A 22,730-nucleotide genomic window follows, 5' to 3' on the forward strand; every position below is an offset into this window, starting at 1 on the left:
ATCAACTAAAAAATAAAGGCTGTATGTGCAGAAATGTTTAAATTATTTTTTAAACAAGTGACCTTGACCTTGACCCTAGAGACCACTTACTTCACAAAAAATTAGAGGACCATTAAAGGTATCCACCTACCAAATATGCAAGATATCATTAAATAAATTAAGCAATTAAGAGAAATTTACGATAAATCCAACTTGCCGGAATAGGTTAACCAGACAAGGCCCTATTTTCAAAGTGAAAAAAGGGAAATAACTGGGAAATATGGATGACACAGTTATATAACTTGGCAATATCATGTACATGTACTTTGAATTGATAAGTAAGTTTGGAAATTATGAAGCCATTAGTATAGATAGAACTTAAGATACATGTATTTCCAACTTGCCGTTTTAGGTTAACCATTATTCATTTTCTAAGAGCTGAAAAGGGCAATAACTTGGTAAATATGGAAGCCATAGTTATGTAACTTGACCAGATCATGTACTTTGTATTGATTAGTAAGTGTGTAAACTAAGAAGTCATTGGTACATTTAGAACTTAAGAAAAATCCAACTTGCCATTCTAGGTTAACCTCGTATGGACAGACGGACAGATGGACAGATGGTTCAATTACTATATGCACGGGGGCATAAAAATGTTCCGCTTATTTAGTATACTAAATATAAATTCAATTCATGAAGCTTTTTAAAGGATGACAATGATTTTTAAGACAATTTAAAAGCATTAAAAGGTTTTCATAAATCCACCAATGTCAACGCAATGTGGGTCATGATGTTAATGTTATGGAGATAAAAAGTTGACCCATATCTGGAGATAACCCTTCATGGTTCAAGTGATATAAAACGAAATGATTCTTATACAGATTTTTTAATGATGCCTCTGTTTTAGGTTACACTTAACTTCAACAACACTTGATCAAAGTGCCTCATGGTTCAAGAGATAAAATACGCATATAGTGACACATATTTCTTAAAGTTCAAAGTCTAATACCTTTCATTATTTTATGAACAGGTTATATAATATAATGTTGTAGCAACTTTGAATCAGACAACACAAATATTTACGAAAAACCTAACCGAAATTAAAGGTAAAGTAAGGGGCATCATTTTGTCAAAATCCACCACAGAATTATGTTCTCTTGCCTGTAAATAGGAATGATGGTAAGATAAATGATCGGCTATATACCCTTAGCTAAACATCTGGAACAGCTGAAATGTTGCACACTTCTTGGCATTGTAAGGTACAACAATGGAGCCAAATCTCATGTCAATGACATTTCAGAAAAGTCATAAAATACTTTGTTGCTAATTTTTTTTCTCTTTTAGAAAATGGTTGGCTATAAATCCTGAATCACAAGTTCAAATACGTTGTGTAAAAAGCTATATATAGCTTACATTTTGTGAAATGTTTCTATGTATACCGACAATAAATAACTTTTGTTTTGAGGTTGAAATTTTGTACGTTTTGTGTGTTATTACAATTCTACAATGGAGCTAAATAAAATGCAAATATATCTGATGAAAGGTTTTTGACAAACAAAATAAACAATTTTTCTTCCAGTATGTATGGCTAGACAAAACTTTTTTTTCCATGGAAGTCAACAGTTCTTAAAATTTGGGAAGTAAACTGTCCTTTAAAGCGCACTACATTTGAAATTCTTTGCTTTTAAGACATGACTGGCTTTGAATTTCAAGGTAAGCAGATGTTCTGTTATACATAAGATTAAATGTGTAAAAGAAATGAGATGTATCCACTTTAACTCTTGTATTTGAACAATTAAAAAGGCGAAAAAAGTACCATAAGTAGTTATTAACATGTTCTAAAAGAATCCAAAAGATTCTAGAAAGAACGGAGTTTCTAACAAGCTGCAAGTTTCATTTTAGTTACAGCCACCATGCAGCAACCACGATTAAAACAAAATTTTTAAAGTTTCTAAAGACTGAGCTATGAATGAGTCATTGAGTCATTGATCTACTATGAAAGAGGGGCCATTTTTTTACCTTGTAAAGGGGCATGGGTTAAAGGACAGGGCGGGAATATGTTGCTAAGGATCCTTCCCCTCCTTTGTCTCGAAAGGAAAATCCCCTTAACCATCACATTGACCTGTTATCCCACCTGAAACACACCTAGCCGGTTTCAGCAAACTGTGAACAGTTATTTACTTTTTTACAGACTTTGAGTGGTTCTCCATAAGAACCCTGTTGAGTTTTTGGTGTTGGGGAAAATTGTGTTTGGTAAACTTCACATAAGATACATATGCAATGTGTCTGACCCTTGACCTTCCCCCATGTTTAATGGTCACAGAAAAGTAGTTTTTGTTTACTTTTTGTGTGCCGCACAGGGACCTTCATACACCTAGTTAAAGTTAGAATCCAGATAAATGCTTTCTCTGAACAGATTTCCTGGGAGATATACCAAAGTCATTTTCATTCGGTGTTTTAATAGCTGATGATCTTGCCTGTCGATCAGTTTCTTTACTAGAAAACAACTGTCTCATGACTGGTTGCCGTGACAACTGACTACTTAACATTCCTCTACAGCTTACAGCTGAGAACTCAGAACTAAGTCCCTCTAATTGGCTGTCACGTAGGCTTTCAGGAGAATCAAAAAGATCTTCTGAGCCAGTGTTAACTGATATTTCACTTGCTGTATTAACATTTGATTCACTTGGACTAGGTTTATGATGCTGTTTCTGTTTCCCTGATTTCTTTTTACCTGATGAAGAAGGAATTTTAAATTGTGAACTAGAATGATGGCTCTCTGACACCTGATTTGAGAATAATGACACTGAATTATTATCCCGGCAAGATTTTTCAGATTCCGATAGAGCAGTTTGCTTGTTTGATTGCGAGTTACAAGGTGTCGTCTGCTTATGTGATTTATTGCGTTTATTTTCTAGTTGTTGGTTTCCAGATACTGAAGCTAATCTAGCAATATTTCCATCGATAATGGGGATAGTTGCTGAAATATCAGAAAGACTTGACCCTGGTACTATTGATCCAGTCACTTCACTATTCACAGAAGAGCCTTTTTTCTTTTGAGATAAAGTTTTACTTGATCCGCTACTGGAGGCTGAATGCCGCCTTTTCCTTGACTTTTGACCTTCGTCTGTTCTTAACCTTTGACCTTGGTCAGGGTTATCTCTATCTGATGCTGTGCTTGGTTCAATGTTTTCAATCTCAGCTGATGTATGTGGCGTTCTATGTCTGGAACATGTCTGACCTTTTGACCTACTTTGAAGTCTTTCTATCACACTTTCCTCTGTCATGTCAGGTAAACATCTGTCTTGGCCGCTCTTCTTTGCGCCCTTTTTCTCCTTCACCTCTTTATCCTGAAATTGAATTTCAGACTTACAGTTTCTAAATGTGTAAAAATGAAACATATTAAATAATACCTCTGAGTAAATGAAAGAGAAATAAACTTCTAACTATTTTTTTTAACTAAATAAAAACAATAGTATTTCTATATATGTAGTGAGACAGAACAAAATATTCAAACCTTAACCTTATTTATTGTATACAAGTAAATGGTCAGCTCTAAGAGAGTCATGTTGCACGTGCTATGTACAGAGCTCTAGTTTTGCAATTAGCTGTGACACATGCTCTCCACTCAACAGTTATACAGTCTAAAGTTTTGCCTTTGCCGTCCACTAAAGTATTGGAATGAACCATTACTATTTCCCATGTACTGGACTTAAGTTATAAAACAGTCTTTTTTCATACACTATTAGTTCTGTGCACTGGACTTTAGTTAACTTATGGCACAGTCTATTATTATACCCTGCAGGTTCTATGTTTTGAAAGTAAGGAACAGTCTATTTTTATACCCTATTGGTTATGTGTACTGGACTTAAGTTATGGAACAGTCTATTATCATACCTTATTGGTTTTATGTACTGGACTTGAGTTATGGAACAGTCTATTATCATATCCTATTGGTTTTATGTACTGAACTTAGTTATGGAACAGCCTATTATTATACCCTATTGGTTTTATGTAATGAACTAAAGTTATGGGACAGTATATTTTTTTTACTCTACTTTACTTTAATGCTGTAGTAGTACATCACTTTTCTTGCAATGTTATGTAATTTATATGTATAAATTTAATATATTACTCTGTCAATTAAATCCATCATAATGCATCAGCCTTTAGTTTTGAAACAACTTATTACAAGTCTTCTGCTAAAAATGGTTTTGGAAATGAAATTTTTCACACATTTATATATTGTGTTTAGATTGTTGACACTTGTGACATCGCGAGGGGCAGTACTCTAAAACTCACAAACACTTGACAGGAAAAAGTGGTCACTTGATGAAAAGATTGATCTCAATTAGCTGACTTATTAGCGAACGCTGGTCGCGTTGAGCAAGGTTTCCGCATCAAATTTTCTAAAGATTAGCAATCACAACTAACTTTGGAAGCAAATATGAGTAAGTAACTTACATACCTCCTTAAGTAGGAAATGTAAGGAATATTTCATTTCAATAAAATGTAATTCTTTGTACTTAACAAAGTTAATTTTGAATTTTCATCATTTATTTACAAAAGTTTATGGACAACGGTATTCCAAGAAGATTTTACCCAAGTTGTCATTATCTCCTCAAAAGTATGACTATCCTCATCCCCAAACCACTGTTTCATCAGTAATTTACTTAAAGCATTGTCTGTTGGAACTGACTTCACCTCTCTCAAGTTACAAGGGCGCATATCTGAAGTTGAAGGCATCACTCCATCCTGCAATATATATGCATATGTGGTAAACAAAATTTTCCCCAAAATCATAATCGTTGATGACTTAATAACAAAAGCAATCAGTGATCACATGTGTCGCCTCATGATGGCCAATTTCATGTTGAGACAAATTTTGTGACAGACGGACAGACAGACGGACAGTGCACAACTAGACTTGGTACTGATCATTCCTGTAAAGTTTGGATAAAATTGCACCAGTAGTTTATGAGGAGTAGTCCGGACAAGCTTTTGCATATCTGGCAACACACAGAAAAAAACACCTTTTTATCAAAGGCCTTTTAAGGGCCATAACTCAACCAAAAATCATTCAACCTGAAAACCCGTGCAACATGCGCAAGATCTTGAGCTATAGATCAATCCTGTATAGTTTCATTGAAATTGCATTAGTGGTATAAGAGAAGAAGTCCGGACAAACTTTAAAAATAAAAATTATTAAAGGGCCATTACTCTGACAAAAATCATTGAACCGGAAAATGCTGACAATATGCACAACTAGACTTGGTACTGATCATTCCTGTAAAGTTTGGATGAAATTGCACCAGTAGTTTATTAGGAGTAGTCTGGACATGCTTTTGTGTATATGGCAACACACAGAAAAAAAACACCTTTTTATCAAAGGGCCATAACTCGGCCAAAAATCATTTAACCGAAAAACCCGTGCAATATGCGCAAGGACTCGAGCTACAGATCAATCCTGTAAAGTTTCATTGAAATTGCATTAGTGGTATAAGAGAAGTAGTCCGGATAAAATTTAAAATTAAAAATTATTAAAGGGCCATAACTCTGACAAAAATCATTGAACCGGAAAATGCTGACAATATGCACAACTAGACTTGGTACTGATCATTTCTGTAAAGTTTGGATGAAATTGCACCAGTAGTTTATGAGGAGTAGTCCGGACAAGTTTTGTGACGGACGGACGGACAGGCAGACAGACGGACAGACGATGGAGAAGTGATCCCTATATGTCGCCACAACTCCGTAGAGGCGACACAAAAAGTGTAGGCAAAAATTGTTAAAATATTTTTATCACTATCAACAACAATGTCCTGCAAATGTTATGTCCTGCAAATGTTGTGTCTTGCAAATGTTCAGGACAAATGTAACAGTTTAGATTTAAATTCAGTACAAGTTGATGAAACAAATCTAACAGCTAAATTTTAAATTCAGTTGGAAAAAAAAAATCTGGAAACAAAGTGATCCCTCGGAAGCATTTATCACAACAAAATTACAAGAGAACTGCAGACTCTGTTTGATTGAGTCTGTATATGAGGGATATGTGCAACATCCCTCATGCCCCCTAGCACCTGCTTGAGCGGTAATCAGTTCTCAACACTTAATAGTGCTGGCATCAATGATCCTGAAGGACCAGAAAAATTGAACAACACTGAAGTGAAGTACGGGGCAACGTTTTACAGCTACAGAAGTTGATGAAACGAATCTAACAGCTAAATTTTAAATTTAGTACAAGTTGATGAAACAAATCTGAAAGCTTAATTTTAAATTCAGTTCAAGTTGATGAAACAAATATCACACTTTAAATTTTAATTCAGGACAAGTCAATTAAACAAATCTGACAGCATAATACAAAATTCAGGACAACCCAATCATTCTTAATCAAGAGTCTTGATAATGTAGAATTTTCTCAGTTCAAAAAGGGCCATAACTTTGGGAAATATATGTAAGAATCATGGGACTTGGTAAGTAACCTCCTACTATGCTCTCAAATAAGTGTATGAAGTTTCAACCTATTCCCTTCAGTAGTTTCGGAGAGACCAACTTGAGTTCCTGTGACACGAACACTGAAGCCTTGTTGAGTACAATAGCTCTTCCTAGTCAAGCAAAACACAAGCCGACTCCAGTATAAAAATATACATCATTTCACTGCTAACCTTTTGTATAGATGAAATGAAATTGTATCCATCCTCTAGCTCCACCATACATGCATTACAACATCCAGTCTCTACTGTATTATCTGCACTGCCAGGCAAATAAACCAGGTCTGGATTACAAACACAGCAGGACTTGTGGGGATCGTTGCTGTTAAATATGCCTGAAATTTATAAAAATATGTTACCAATTATGCAACCTAAGTTAACTTGGTGCATACCTTAAATCATTAAAATATATACATTGTATATTTTTTTATCATATAGTTACTTTCCAAAACAATATTTTTTGCATCAAAAAGGAGTAATAACAAGAGCTGTCAGTAGGACAGCACGCACCCTTACTTTCAGTGCTTCAGAGTGATTATTAGTAAAACAAGAGCCTGGATACTGTAAGAATTAAAGAGAGGAAGAGCACAAAAATACAAATAATCTACATGATTATAAGTCTGTGATATTGACCAAAGATTTTTGATAAGTGCATAAAGGGCCTTATTTCATTCAAAATCCATGCCAGAGTTGTGGTACTTGAAAATGAACCTAGAATTGTAATTCAAATCAAGTTTCAAGCGAATACAACCAGTACTTTTCTTTCTTGGAAGATTGATATTGCAAGCAAAATCATGTTCATGAATTGTATACATGTATAGTTTTAAGAGACTTATAGGCCTAACTTTGCTATGTGTTGTAATTTTTTAGTTGTATTTCACATATTATACTAAACAATGGTTGGGTTTACGTCACATCAAAACTGTATTGGTCATATGGAGTCTTTCCAGCTTTATTGGTGGAGACAGCCCTCAGGTGCCTTTCAATGCATTATTTCAGGCACGAACAAATGTTCTGTTAGCAAGCTGAATAGCTTCCTCACATGAAAGAATCCAAAGTCTCTGTCATGATTCAAACCCACAGCGGTGCAGGGCAAGAGATTTAAAGTCAACAACCGTAACAATTTGCAAACTGAAGAGCCATATGTTAACTCAAAACTTACCTAGTAAAGAAGTCTGTATATCTCTCATAGAAAGATCACTGGACAGTTGCCTTTTCATCATTTCTCCCCAAGATTCAATCCAGCTCTGAGCTCTTTCCACAGCAGATGGGTGTGGTTTCAGGTCATGTGATCCTATTCCTGCAGAAAATGTGATGTCTGCTGATGACTGAGAGTCTTTTGAAAAAGCTTGGTGAAAGATCTCTCCATGACTGTCCATCTAAAAACAACTTATAATTATATATAACTGCAATACAAATGAATTAGAATTGTATGTTCAGACAAAGAGGAAATTCAACTCCTTAAGTGGTTTCAAATATTTCAGTATAACAAGAGTATCACAAACTGTGTTAAGGCTCGTCTGTTCAAGGGCAACAACTACCAGTAATGAATTTTTATGAATATTCTTAGTTAAAAAGGGGGGACATAACTTAAAAGTATGGTTTTCAAAGTGATGCCCCCGTATCAAACAATTTTGCCTTGTAATGATAAACAAGTACAAGAATTTGAATTTTCATGTTGATACTTTTTATATTTTATACCTCTAACATGTTCTTTTTTTACAATTACACAGAGACTGTGTGTAAACTTTGAGCATCATGGAATATACATTATTTAAATAGGAATATACATTATTCCACATGACTAAAAAAATAAAGTATTTTTGACATTTACCTGGAATATCACATGTCCCTGTTGCCATGGCACTGTAGCAATCCCTGCTAGAGAAGTATCCAGTCGGTTGTGTAATTTATCTACATTAGGACATTTATCACAGAATTGGGGCCATTTAGATATATCTCTGAAATTATCAATATGTTATTGTCAATAAATGCTGAGTAGCTTCATGCTACTACATGAAGTGAATAAATAACATGGCCATCAAAAACAAGACAAAAATATCTTATGGAAGTGAGTTAAGCTTTATCATCAAATAAATTGTATGAGTAAACAGCAGGTTCAATTTATTTCAAAGGGAGACAAATGAAAAAAATTGTTTATCACTACATTGTCATACTTTAATCTGATCTTTGACCTCTAAGGTTTAGTGGCGGAGGAAAATCTCATTGAAGCCCTTTGTATTTATTAGTTAAAATATGATCAGCCAAATTTAGAAATATCAAGCATGCCAAAATAGGTAAACAGAGTAAAAAGTGGAAATAACTGGGTAAAACAATTACCAATATTATGTACTTCGCTTAATTCATGTACACAAATGTGTATAATATGAAGCTATTTGCACCAGTAGAACACTCAATATATGTATATTCAAATTACCAAACCAAAATGACAGATAAAGCTTTTATGTGACTTAGTTCTATCATGGCCTGTGATTAAAAAGTGTGTATAAGAGCGTGAAGTCATTGATATATACTGAAACAAAAAAGAAACTTTCTCCAAGTTTGAATGTAGATATGTAAGTACAGTTTTTCAATCCTTTTGAAACTCGATTTTTACGTTGAATAAACATATCGGGCTTTTATACGGGGATTAGCTGACCGATTTTGCAAACAAAACAAGTTTTACAAGCTACTACATGTATTTAAGTGTGTACATCTAAGTGGTACCCTTAAACAACTGGCACATACTTTGCGAAAGTTTCTTTTTTGGTTCAGTATAGATATGTCTAACCTGTCAAAGTAGCTTATCCATGTTACTGTTATAGGTCTTGAAGAGAGTCCTATTATGCTCTCAAAGAAGAGTATAAAATTTCAACTTGTTTCAAAGCCAGATGTCAATGAATAGTGTATGAAAATATCTGAGTAGGTATGCAAACTTTAACGTAAATTCTACGTCAGAAAAGGAGCATTATTCTGTCAAAATGCTTGATACAGATACCTCCTCCTGTCTACAGGTTGGGGTCATGATGGTGAACAAGTGTGCAAAGTTTCAAAGCCATATGTCAATGGACTTTGAAAATATTTGAGGTATTACAAAAAACTTTAACGTGAATTCTAAGTCGAAAAAGGGGCATAATTCTGTCAAAATGCTTGATACAGTTATTTCCTCCTGTCTACAGGTTGGGTCATGATGGTGAACAATGTGCAAAGTTTCAAAGCCATATGTCAATGGACTTTGAAAATATTTGAGGTATTACAAAAACTTTAACGTAAATTCTAAGTAAAAAAAGGGGCATAATTCTGTTAAAATGCTTGATACAGTTACCTCCTCCTCTCTTACAGGTTGGGGTTATGATGGTGAACAAGTGTGCAAAGTTTCAAAGCCATATGTCAATTGACTATGAAAATATTTGAGGTATTACAAAAACTTTAACATAAGTGGTTACGCCGATGCAGACGCCGACGCTCAGGTGACTACAATAGCTCTACTTATTCTTATGGAATAGGCGAGCTAAAAATAGCCTTTACTGTGTTAGTCAAGCAGTATATTGTTATAAATACAGCAAATCAGTCATTCAATGCATTTAACATGTATATTATTCATTGAATCTTGATTCTATTACTTTTCTTAAAATCTTAGTAGAAATTGCCCAAGTTAGATTTTTTTTGAAATACTTAGGGCCTTCTGCTGATCTGGAAGTATGCAGCTTTAAATAATAACATTAAAAAATAAAATAAAAAAAACCACATACGTTATACTTGAAGCTCTATGAGGCTGTGCAATAGACAACGGTGGTTGTCCGTTTCTCGCTGAAAACCTGAAGGCATGTACTTCTGGTGGGTACTGGCTCCCTATGTAGATAAAATTATCGTCTGCTTCACCAGAACTGTCGTCTGCTTCACTGACAACACTCATATACTGTGGTGGTGAGATTAACATGTGCTCCCATCTCAAAACCTATACAAATACAACATTTTAAAATCTCATTTGATAATAATAGAACATTGTAAAACCTTTTTCGATAATAATAGAACATTTTAATATCTCATTTGATAATAATACAACATTTTAATATCTCATTTGATAATAATACAACATTTTAAAATCTTATTTGATAATAATACAACATTTTAACCCTTTCACTGCCATAGGGACGGCTTAAGCCGTCCCTGATATTTTCGGCGTATTTGCCATATGGACGGCTTTAGCCGTTTCTATAATAATAATAGTAATAATAATAAATTAATAATAAAAATAATAATAAATATAAAGAAAATTATACAATCGACAATTATTATTATTATACTAACAGATTTGGAAACATATATAATTATTATAGTACTAATAACAAATAATAATAATTATATTAAATAATAACATAGTAATTTCTTAGAAAATCCTCTGGCAAATAGGTGAACAATAAAACAATAACCCTCTGGCAGCGAAAGGGTTAATATCTCATTTGTTAATAATACAACATTTTAAAATCTCATTTGATAATAATACAACATTTTTAAATCTCATTTGATAATAATACAACATTTTAAAATCTCATTTGATAATAATACAACATTTTAATATCTCATTTGATAATAATACAACATTTTAATATCTCATTTGATAATAATACAACATTTTAATATCTCATTTGATAATAATACAACATTTTAACATCTCATTTGATAATAATACAACATTTTAGCATCTCATTTGATAATAATACAACATTCTAATATCTCATTTGATAACACTACCAAGACTGACAACAACACAGTAAATGCTGGGTGATATATGTTCTAATGCAAATTTGTAATCATTGTACGAGTCATTTATGTATTATAATGTTGTATTTGTATATGTAATATGGTGATCAGCTTTTTATGCTTAAACCAAGAAATAAAGTTTCTGTTCTGTAAAATAATCATTCAGTTAGGGAAGAGAAACAGGCACCGAATGTGAATTCACCAATGAAAATCCTGAGATTTCAGCTTGATCTCAGGAAAAGGTTTTATAACCTTTAGGCCTGTTCATGAATTTGTACAACAAAAACCCTAAACAAACAAGAACTGTCAGTAAGAACATGCTTGATAGTAGACCTAGAACCATGAACTTGAACTATGTCCTGCCAATTTTCAAAGTTAACAGGGCCAACTGTCCTGCGAATAACATTCACCAGGTCTGTTAATATGTCTCAAATACAGCAGCAAATAATATCTAGATTTGCCCTTGGTTTTCCTTAGTGTAGGTTAAGGCATTATAAAATGATTGGTTGGGCAAGATTTTAACTTTCAAGGTTATGGTTACCTTTGATCGACTGATCAAAAAATCTACAAGGGTCATCTACTATTTGAAATTTAAAGGCCAATACTTGCCTATTTTATCATTCTGACAATTTTCTAATGGTCAAGGCTATAGTGACCTTGACCTTTGAATACAAAATAGACAGGGGACATCAGCTTGTCATGAAAAACCTGCATACCAAATTTTTTGACTGTAGTTATAAGGGTTCTCTAGTTATTGGTCAGACAAGCTTTTTATGGGCAAAACCAAGGTGACCTTGACCTTAAAATTGATAAAGATCATCTACAAGTCAAGAAAAAAACCTCATCACAAAATCTTAGAGCTGTAGGTGGAAGCGATCTGGGTTATTGGTCAGATAAGTTTTTTATGGTCAAGACGAAGGTGACCTCGACCTTTGACTAACTTACATCAGTAGCTGTCATCTACTAGTCATGAACAAACCCACACAAAATCTTAGGACCAAAGACCATTGGTGTTTCAGGGAAGATTCTTTAAAGATTTCACTATGTACATAAGCTAAGACCCACAACCATTTCAGGCAGGGTCAATGTTGACCCTAGGGCAAAATTTAAATAATCTTGGTTGAGAACCATTACCATCTTATTGGCTCAGTGACCTGCTTTTGAAACTCACTGGAACCACTTTAAGGGCCACTGAAAGGATTATTAAAGTTTTGTTAATATCCATTCATTGGCTTCAGAGGTGATGTTGCTTCAAAAAATAATTGATGACAAACAACAACCAACTGAGAGGAATCCAAAAGCTTTAGTGAGCTTAAAATCTACAATTTTAACAAAGCCGTGAAATAACACTTATGAAAAGATAGAAGCAAAATCCCAAATTCTGTTTTAATACTATAGCTAAGGAACAAATTCAAGATAGTAACCGGATATTTCTGGTATCTTTCATCCATGATGAGAAGCTTGTAGTCGGTGGCAACCAGATGGTAGAATGACGATGCAGAATGCCGACTAACAGCTCGTATACGCTCTCTGTTATATAATATATCGCTTGGCAGGGAGAAAAGATCCACTCCTTGCTGTCCTTTCATCTGAAATATACACAAACAAGTAAACAACCATGTCTAAATAAACAACAATTAACACATAATTTTTCTTCGATAATATTTTCAATCAGGGAGAGGATATCCCCACTCCTCTTATTTGTTGTTCATCCTCTTTGATTTTTGACAATAACAAGTAGCAGGAAGTCAATGATTCATTATTTATAGGGCTGATGACAAATGTTTCACTAAAAAGTTATGTAAGACTGTATTTTTTCACTTAATGCTAAAGTTAAAATAATTAAACCAGGCACAAGTGGACACCCTGGCAGAACACAGACCTTCTGTAAGCTAAAGGGAAAACCTTCTCACATGGAAGAATCCAAGAACCCTGATGGGATTCAAACCAAGGGCACTGAGTGAGAAGCGGGCAATCTGAAGTCAGAGACTTAAACAACTCAGCCTCGAAGACCCATCAGTAGATTTTTAACCCACAATCAGGGAGAGGATATCCCCACTCCTATACCTACATAGATATTTTACATACCCTCAGATCAAACATCTGTACAGCAGTTTGATCTGCATAAACCACATGTCTTGGATGACTTCCATACTGAACATGCCTCCAGCTATCATTTACATGAAAACGAGGCTCTCCGTGTGCACAAATGGTGTCTAAACTTCCTGTAGACCATAGATAACACTGACCGTCATCATCTACAAGCACACATTCACCGGGGATATATGGACTGAAATATAGTAAAAGCTCACATTTAAGACTGAAATATAGTTAAAGCAAACATTTCAGACTAAAATATAGTAAAAGCACACATTTATCAAGACAAGAGCGATCAGTAATCACATGTGTCGCCTCATGATGGCCAATTTCATGTTGGGACAAATTTTAAGACAGACAGACAGACAGACGGACAGTGCACAACTACACTTGGTACTGATCATTCCTGTAAAGTTTGGATAAAATTGCACCAGTAGTTTCTGAGGAGTAATCCGGACAAGCTTTTGTGTATCTGGCAACACACAGAAAAAAAGACCTTTTTATCAAAGGGCCATAACTCGGCCAAAAATCATTCAACCGGAAAACCCGTGCAATATGCGCAAGGACTTGAGCTACAGATCAATCCTGTAAAGTTTCATTGAAATTGCATAAGTGGTATAAGAGAAGTAGTCCGGACAAACTTTAAAAAAATAAAAATTATTAAAGGGCCATAACTCTTGACAAAAATCATTGAACCGGAAAATGCTGACAATATGCACAACTACACTTGGTACTGATAATTCCTGTAAAGTTTGGATGAAATTGCACCAGTAGTTTATGAGGAGTAGTCCAGACAAGCTTTTGTGTATCTGGCAACGACAGAAAAAAACACCTTTTTGTCAAAGGGCCATAACTCGGCCAAAAATCATTCAACCGGAAAACCCGTGCAATATGCGCAAGGACTACAGATCAATCCTGTAAAGTTTCATTGAAATTGCGTTAGTGGTATAAGAGAAGTAGTCCGGACAAACTTTAAAATTAAAAATCATTAAAGGGCCATAACTCTGACAAAAATCACTAAACCGGAAAATGCTGACAATATGCACAACTACACTTGGTACTGATCATTCCTGTAAAGTTTGGATGAAATTGCACCAGTAGTTTATGAGCAGTAGTCCAGACAAGTTTTGTGACGGACAGACGGACAGACAGACGGACAGACAGACGACAGAGAAGTGATCCCTATATGTCGCCACTACTCCGTAGAGGCGACACAAAAATACTGTAATGATTATGTAGTATGAGCATAAATTCACCAGGGATATATGGACTGAAATATAGAACCAGTAAACATTCACCATGGAGATACAATGTATATACATGTAGACTGAAATATAGTACAAGCACACATTTACCAGGGATATATGGACTGAAATATAGTATAAGCATACATTTACCAGGGATATATGGACTGAAATATAGTATAAGCATACATTCACCAGGGATATATGGACTGAAATATAGTAGAAGGAAACATTCACCAGGTATATATGGACTGATATATAGTAAGAAACAATCACCAGGTATATATGGACTGATATATAGTAAGAAACAATCACCAGGTATATATGGACTGATATATAGTACAAGCACACATTTACCAGGGATATATGGACTGAAATATAGTACAAGCACACATTCACCAAGGATTTATCAGCTGAAATATATTACCAAGACATATTTGTCAAGGAATTAAGGACAGAAATATAGTATGGTTACAAGCACACATTTACCAGGGAAATATGAATAAATTCCCTGCATTAATGAAATATGAAGCAAACATGAAACAGAGACTTAAAATTTTAACAGAATAATTCTTCAAATAATTATGACAACCTGTCTTTTCTGCAATAAAAATACTTTAATAATTAATTTAATTTCAATTGTGATCAATATATACTGTAGGCTTAAAGGATATTTCTATACACAAATTAAAATAGCTTTTACCATTCATACAATGCACCACAGTGTGGGTAAATTATCATTTAAACACCAACACTTGGGTAACTAGGATAGCTCTTCTTATTCTTATCAAATAGACTAGCTAAAAACAAACAACGAAAGTTATACATGAGCCATCAACTTTAGGTTCATGCAGTGCATCATTTGTTTACAATTTGTAAAAGCACATCAGACAAATAGCAAAACAGCTCAAATTGTGCAATGACATCAATTCTGAAGAAAGAACAGAATAAACTTAATTTGATTTTCAATCATTGGTCGTCTAGCACTTTATTAGGAGTAATTAGCAAGAAAATAACAAAGTGATGCTTTTCCTTACATTCAAGTAAACAAAATACCCCCTACTCAGGTACACAGGATACCAAAACCCCTGCTAAGTACCCATATCTAAAGACAGTTCAACAGTATGATGTGATTTATATGAACAAGAGAACTGTGTGTGGTACTTATGCATTCGCGCAGTCAGATCAGGATTACCAACCCTATTACAAGTAGAGAAACTGATAGCGAACAGCATGGATCCTGATCAGACAGCGCAGATGTGCAGGCTGGTCTGGATCCATGCTGGTCACAAACGCACTATGTTGATTTTTTCGTGATGCGGCTCATTTATGCCTCCCAAATGTTCTTACTTTTATTCTTTAAAAGCTTTTTAATGTTTGGTGTTCTGTTGTATTTTTTCACAAAAAAATTCATTGGCCAAGTACCTGAACCAATTTTTTTTTTATCTACTGCTGTTTGGCAGTTAGTACAATTATAGGGAGTTATATTTGTTTATATTTTACTACTTATAAAACAAACTATTTCACATTTATTTCTATGTTCTTCATAGCATTTTTTTTAAATGTTTTCAAATTCATGTTTGCGCTTTCTAAAGAAGTAAAAATGTATTCATTTCAGAGTAATGATGTGCCTCTTATATTTTTTTTTAATGGATTTTAAGAATATGGTATGTGTTTAAAGCGTAAAATAATGATTAAGTATTATTTCAATTTATATAACCCACCTGATATCAATTGACTGAATGCGTCGATTTGAACATTCATGTACAACAGATAGTTTTCCCTCCGGAGAGTCGGGAGTGAATTTGTACAAGAAACATTGATCGTCGGTCAGCGTAGTGATAAATTCTGGAAAAGAAAAACAACATTGAAATAAACATATTTTGAAGCATTGACACAGGCATTAAATTCTATATCTCTCTAACACATGAATTATAGGGTTGATATAATTTAAATGACCAATGTTATGAATAAAATATAACGAAATCCGAAATAAAGTAACATAAACAGGAAATTTCATATAAAATATAAATATGATAATTAAATGTGAAAGTAAAGATATAACTAGAACTCCTATGAAGTTTCAAGTCCATAGCTTTTTTAGTTGAAGAAAAATGGCCCGGACAAAATTAAAGTATGAAAATTAATAAAGGGCAATAACTCAAAAAATAAGAACTGCAGAGTACCGGTCCTTGTGCACTGCACTTCGGGATATTGAAAGAAGCATGCATACCAAGTTTGAAGTCAATCAGACTTATAGTGACTGAGTTATGCTCCGGACAAGCTTTAGGGGACGCAGACGCCGACAAAGACGCTGCCGCCGACAAAAGTAACCCCTATATGTCACCTTTTCAAGGCGACACAAAAACAAGCTGGCTTACGTTCTTGTTGCACTTTCCTGCTTTTGATTCCATAGATGGTATCTTGAAGGCGGATCTCCTCTGTACTATATGACCGCAAAATTCCTTTTGTTTTCTTTGATACAAATGTCAAACCTATTTTTTTGTTAAGGTCTTAACTATGCATGTACTTAAATATGTTTTTTTTAAAACTTTTAAAGAGCTTTTGAATTTCCTGACAGTACTAACTGGAGTCCAAGCCTAAACTATGCTATTCTTAGATTATACAAAATTAATTCTAGTTTGATTGTGTAGAAAGCTATAAGCTGATAGACACACACTTTCAAATCCATTCCTGGAACCAACCAGCACTAAGCAATGAATGTAAAGTTTCTTGCTCAAGGTAACAAAGATTTGTCCAAGAAGAGATTTGAACCCATGAGGCTAACGAACATTAGATTACTAGTTTGATGTGTCTGATGCTTTTCTTGCTATACATATTACAGCATTAGCAGGATGTAAGAGTTCAAAGGTAACACAGACTACTTATCTTACATGACTTCTAAAACAGCGATAAGAGGCATATGGCCATTTTATTAGACTAATGTTCAAGATAAACTTCAAGGAAATTTCATCTTGTGTAAGGATCAAACCAGCGAACTCTGGATTTAAATCTGATGTTAAGTGGACTGATGAAACTGAAGCAAATATGGCAGGCTTTAAAATGCACAATAAACCAAAATATGCAAGGTAACCTTTCACAGGCATGTAAGAAAGACTTTTCCCAGCATATTATGTGAAATACACTGCACAATTATACCTGAAAATCATAAGAGAAAGCAACCTAGACATTCATAGATAAAAATTACCAGATTTCACAAAAAAATAAAAGATTTTCACATGAACATAAACCATTTTCCCATAAATATAGAAGATTTTCACATGAAATACCCAATTTTCCCATCAATATACCAGATTTTCACAAAAATATCAAATTTTCCCATCAATTTACCAAATTTTCACCACATCATACCTGTCAGAATTCCATATCAGCATACCAGATTTTCACAAAAACATACCAAATTTTCACGTGAAAAAGACTAGTTTTTCACAGCATCACATCATCATACCCAATTTTCACATCAACATACCTGATTTTCACATGAACATACCCGATTTTTACATCAACATACCAAATTTTTGCATCAACACACCAAATTTTCACATCAACATACCTGATTTTCACATCAACATACCTGATTTTCACATCAACATATCAAGTTTTCACATCAAACATAACTGATTTTCACATCAACATACCAGATTTTCACATCAACATACCAAATTTTCACATCAACATATCCGATTTTCAAATTGAAATACTATATTTTCACAACCATAGCAGTACATGCTATCATTCAATAAATTAATCCTTCAATGTTAAAAGGATACGTAATTGATCAAAGTTTTCACCAGCAGCAGATGCGATATAACAATGTGAATCATCTACACTTAAAGTATCAATACATCCTCCGGCATACTTGTAATTGTGATACTGCAATATATATACATGATATTGAATGAGTGTAGGTTTTTTGTTTGTTTACGTTTTATGTAACACCAACACAGAATAGGTCATAAAGTAGCAGAGGAAGTAGCTAAAGTAGCAGAGGAAGATCTCAGAAGCCCCTGTATACATTATTTCATTCTTTTTATAAAGACTTTTAAAGAGTGCAATTAAAAAGTATCATTACAAGTTTAATATGATATCAAATATTTAAGTCTAGTTAGAAAAACTTAGTTTTATCAGTTATCTTATTATTTTTTAAGTTCATTTATGTTATTGCTAATAGAAATCAAGCTTAATTTTGTTAACATCTTCATTGATAGTTGATCTTATCATTATTGTGATTTATATGTCATTAAGCATGACCCTTGATTGAAAATAAAAGTTGTTCTATTCTATAACTTAATGTTTCTAATTACTAATAGCAAACATCTAATAATACAGTTTGGTCATATTATCAAGAGAAGCAGAACATGACTTTTCTGTACTGGTGACATTTACACATAATAAGGACACAAATACTAATAACTTACCTGTGGAATATATCCCTCTATCTCCGAATACTCTGTGTACATTTCTGTAAACCACTTCGGCACATTTTCTCCTAGAATGTCATGAATGGAAACATTGTGGTAATCTGGTTGATGGAATTCAAGGCTATTTATACACTGTTGAGTCGTTGACAATATTGTCTTAGCGTCGTCAATCTTACCATATTTCTGAAAATATTGTTCAAATATCAAATTGACATGGGAATGTTATACTTAAAAATTGATTTGTAATTCTGAAAGATTCATCTTCTAATATTGCACAGTTTGGTTGATAAAATGCTTTGCCTGTAATTTTGAATAAATCATACCATGGTAAATACAAATTAATATATATATGCACCTATATTATGAAAAAAACACACTAAAAATCTAAAATACATGATTTAATTCTTACACAATCATCAGAACAATAAACTGTGATGTATACAAATTTAATAGGCTTTGGCATCTTCTGTACTTAGCATTTGACACTGCCTGTTTCAATGTTTATATTATAAATGACAATTATATATTTTTTTAATTAATTTCAAAGTAAAGGAGCATAAAAATGTATCAGAAGATAAGTTTGCCCTGCATGGGATTTACACTCACAACCACAGTTTTTCCTGTGTTTTTTTGTTTGTTTTTTTTTCAAATTGTGATATACATGTAAAACCATAGCAGATTCTGTCTCACTTATATGATAAAATAGATTGGAAAAAACAAACAAACAAACAAACAAACTGGCCTTAAAACATTCACTTTAGATACATATAAATATATAAAAACTTCAACTTACTTTACCATGGCTGAACATTTTTTGAACTCTTTGTAAAAAGTTCTTCAACTTCTTATTTTTCTCGATGTTATGTCCAATAATTTTGTCTTTCACAGGAAGTGTAACTGTAAGTAGAAAACCCTGTTGATTTATTTAAGTATGAACTCCTCTGTGAGTGGTTAAGCTATAACCAGTACAAAATGTTCTTTTTAAACACAGGTACCTGTTTATTGACATGAAAGTAAGGGTTATTTTTGCACATTATTTCAAGTTATTCAAACTTTCCTCATGGCATTTTTAATTTTCATCTAAGGTAACTCAAATTTAAACCACATGTTAAACAACAGTTTAGCCAATGAAAACAACAGAATTGGCCAAGGATCAATGGGGATATTTAAATCTACAGGCAGAAAATACAACCAATTTTAACAGCATTTCATCAGAATATGGATTGCCAATCTGTTAAAGGCACATTATTCATCAGATATCCTTATTTCTTTATTCTTTAGAAATACCTAACATGTGTTTAATAATGATTTTATAATGGATTAAGAACATGCAAGATATTCAACAATTGAAAAGTATTGCTGAACATGCAGAGATGCGTTGTAAAGGTAGCAAAATGTAAACAAAGATGAATGTTGACTTCCAAACAAATTACTTATTCACTTCAATACACTGTATACCATTTGCCAAAAGACCAAAACAAAAGCAAAAGATAGTTTATGTATATGACAAATGTCTATATTTTTGGAAACATTTTTAAAGTTTTTGGAAAATGGAAATTATAGCATTTCGAAGGCATTATGGACCTTTAATAAAGAAAACCCTGAATTCAACATGTTCATTTTTCAACGAACTCTTCCATATGCCAAATAAACAGATCCTCAATTGCAAACAATGAATCCCCTAAGAAAGATTCAAATCTATTGCAGCAATGACCATTAAGTACACAAACATTACCTATAATACAAAAAATTAATTCCCAATTCATGTACCAGTATTTGATGAGTAAAACAGTGAGTAAAGCACTAATTAAATGGCTACTAAAATGCATTGCTTATTTCAGTCCTGCAAATAGACATACCTTCCTCAGCTGTTTCAGAAAGAGGTAAAACTGGGTGATCTGCAGCATACTTGGTGAGATTCTCTCCCTTTGATCTCTGACTCAAAATTTCACCATCTTTTCCTACGTCTATCATAATGGTCTTCCCATAGTCAATAAACAATTGCCGCCTATTTCCCCCTCTACCATGATGGCTATATTGTAACTGGTAAGGAAAGTTAAACTGAGGCTCAATGGGATCACTTTCCATGCTTTGTTCTGAAATATATGATGTTATACGACATGACATTGTATGCTGGGACATAATATAATGGGAAAAGCAACTGTCAGTATCAACACGCTAACTTTTCCTCCATTCAGGCAGACCCGCCACCATTTGTAAACAGTGTAAATAAGAGAAATATAGATCATATTGCATAAGATTTAAACAATACTTAGGAAATAGATCTTAATTTTGAGTGATCTGTGTTATAATATAACACGGTATGGAGTTCAGATGTGCTGTAATATAATCACAAAGGCTGTAGTATTTTTTCAAGTGAATTACAGAGTATTTATTGTGAAATAAAAGTGATATTTCACTGTTTTGCAACATTGAAATAGGGTTCTTTATTGACGGTTTTAGCATTTGCTGTTTTGCACTGCATTGTGATGTCACATTAACAACACTTTAAACTTCTGTGCAGCATTAATCACTAAATTATTGGTGTGCAGATTTTTTTTCTGAGTTAGACCTTTTTTACCATTCAACATATTTTCAAAATGTTGTTTTTTTTTTATCAAAATGACGCCGCCAATGTGTTGGTTTGCATGAAATACTGAATGATTCCTTTTATATGGAAAAATAAACATTTTTTTTAACCCACTTCACTGTTCATAGGCTTTGCCTAATTTCATATTAAACTTCTTGTGGGAACAATGTCATTTAAAGCATGTGACATGGGGGGATAAGGCAGGTTTTTTAAGCATTGTTGTAAACATATGCAAGAAAAGGATTGGGCCCACACTCATAGTGAGCTCGAAGAGCTGGCCCGAAGGGCGAGCTTTACGGTAACGCGAGTAGCGCTAGATAGTGATGGTTTTGAAAACTTTCATCCAATACCGAATTGACACATCGCAACTTTTCGAATTACAAAATAACGATAAAAGCCAAGGTATTCTGATTGAAAATGGAAGCGCAGACTGGTGTCCTGCGCACTTATATGGGAACCATAATACGACAGGAAACCAGAATAAACAGAAGCAGTGCTAATAAAATACCGAATGACAATTTTAAACAGAAAATGTAAAATATAATTGAACGATTATTTTTTACTATTTCACGGTAAAAGAAAATCGAGCTTGCTGCGAGGCTTTGCCTTTTTTTATATTAGTGTCCGACGTTAACAGTGCATGGATATTATATACAGCTGATTAAGGGATGAAAATTCCTTCCATACGGAAGGGGGCATACAGTTATGTCCTGAAATAGCTGGCCTTATAACATTGTCTGTTTAAAGATATTTGCAAGGACATCCGACATAATAAGAAGTAACAGTATGTCACAGATTTTAGACAGGGATATGTATCTAGATTTGACCAGAAATTTTGACACAAAATCAACACAATTTTTTTAATTAATATGGCTGTAAAAACACTGTGTTTTGAATAAAATAGTATTTTTTATTTATTTTTTTTATTTATTTGGCTGCTCACCTCAACAGTGTGCTACTTTTACTTAACAGTTCTTTTGAGTTTCATGCTGCATGGGCGCAGACATTTTGTTTGCGGGACCAGCAGTTAATCAAAATTAAACAAACACAAACAAAAAAACTTTTCGTTTATATAGTCTTTTACATGGAAACTGATAAAACTTATTTCAAATTTCTTACTTTA

The 22,730-nt window shown here is 33.6% G+C and overlaps 1 protein-coding gene across 1 annotated transcript; it reads right to left on the reverse strand.

Moving 5' to 3' along the window:
• Nucleotides 1-39: 39 nt before the first annotated feature.
• On the reverse strand, nt 40-22,664 carry LOC132746646 (uncharacterized). Its single transcript, XM_060735869.1, has 15 exons — nt 22,551-22,664; nt 20,877-21,113; nt 19,811-19,914; nt 19,015-19,200; nt 18,367-18,469; nt 16,957-17,070; nt 16,300-16,423; nt 13,323-13,524; nt 12,659-12,823; nt 10,223-10,428; nt 8,305-8,431; nt 7,633-7,849; nt 6,645-6,805; nt 4,582-4,734; nt 40-3,329 (listed from the first exon to the last, which is right to left on the reverse strand). The coding sequence occupies exons 2-15, from the start codon at nt 21,103-21,105 to the stop codon at nt 2,364-2,366; spliced, it is 3,057 nt and encodes a 1,018-aa protein (XP_060591852.1). The 5' UTR covers nt 21,106-21,113; nt 22,551-22,664; the 3' UTR covers nt 40-2,363.
• Between the last annotated feature and the right edge of the window lie 66 nt (nt 22,665-22,730).

Source organism: Ruditapes philippinarum, unplaced genomic scaffold, assembly GCF_026571515.1.
Source record: "Ruditapes philippinarum isolate M1 unplaced genomic scaffold, ASM2657151v2 ctg1076_1_1_1_1, whole genome shotgun sequence".
NCBI classification, from domain to species: Eukaryota; Metazoa; Mollusca; class Bivalvia; order Venerida; family Veneridae; genus Ruditapes; species Ruditapes philippinarum.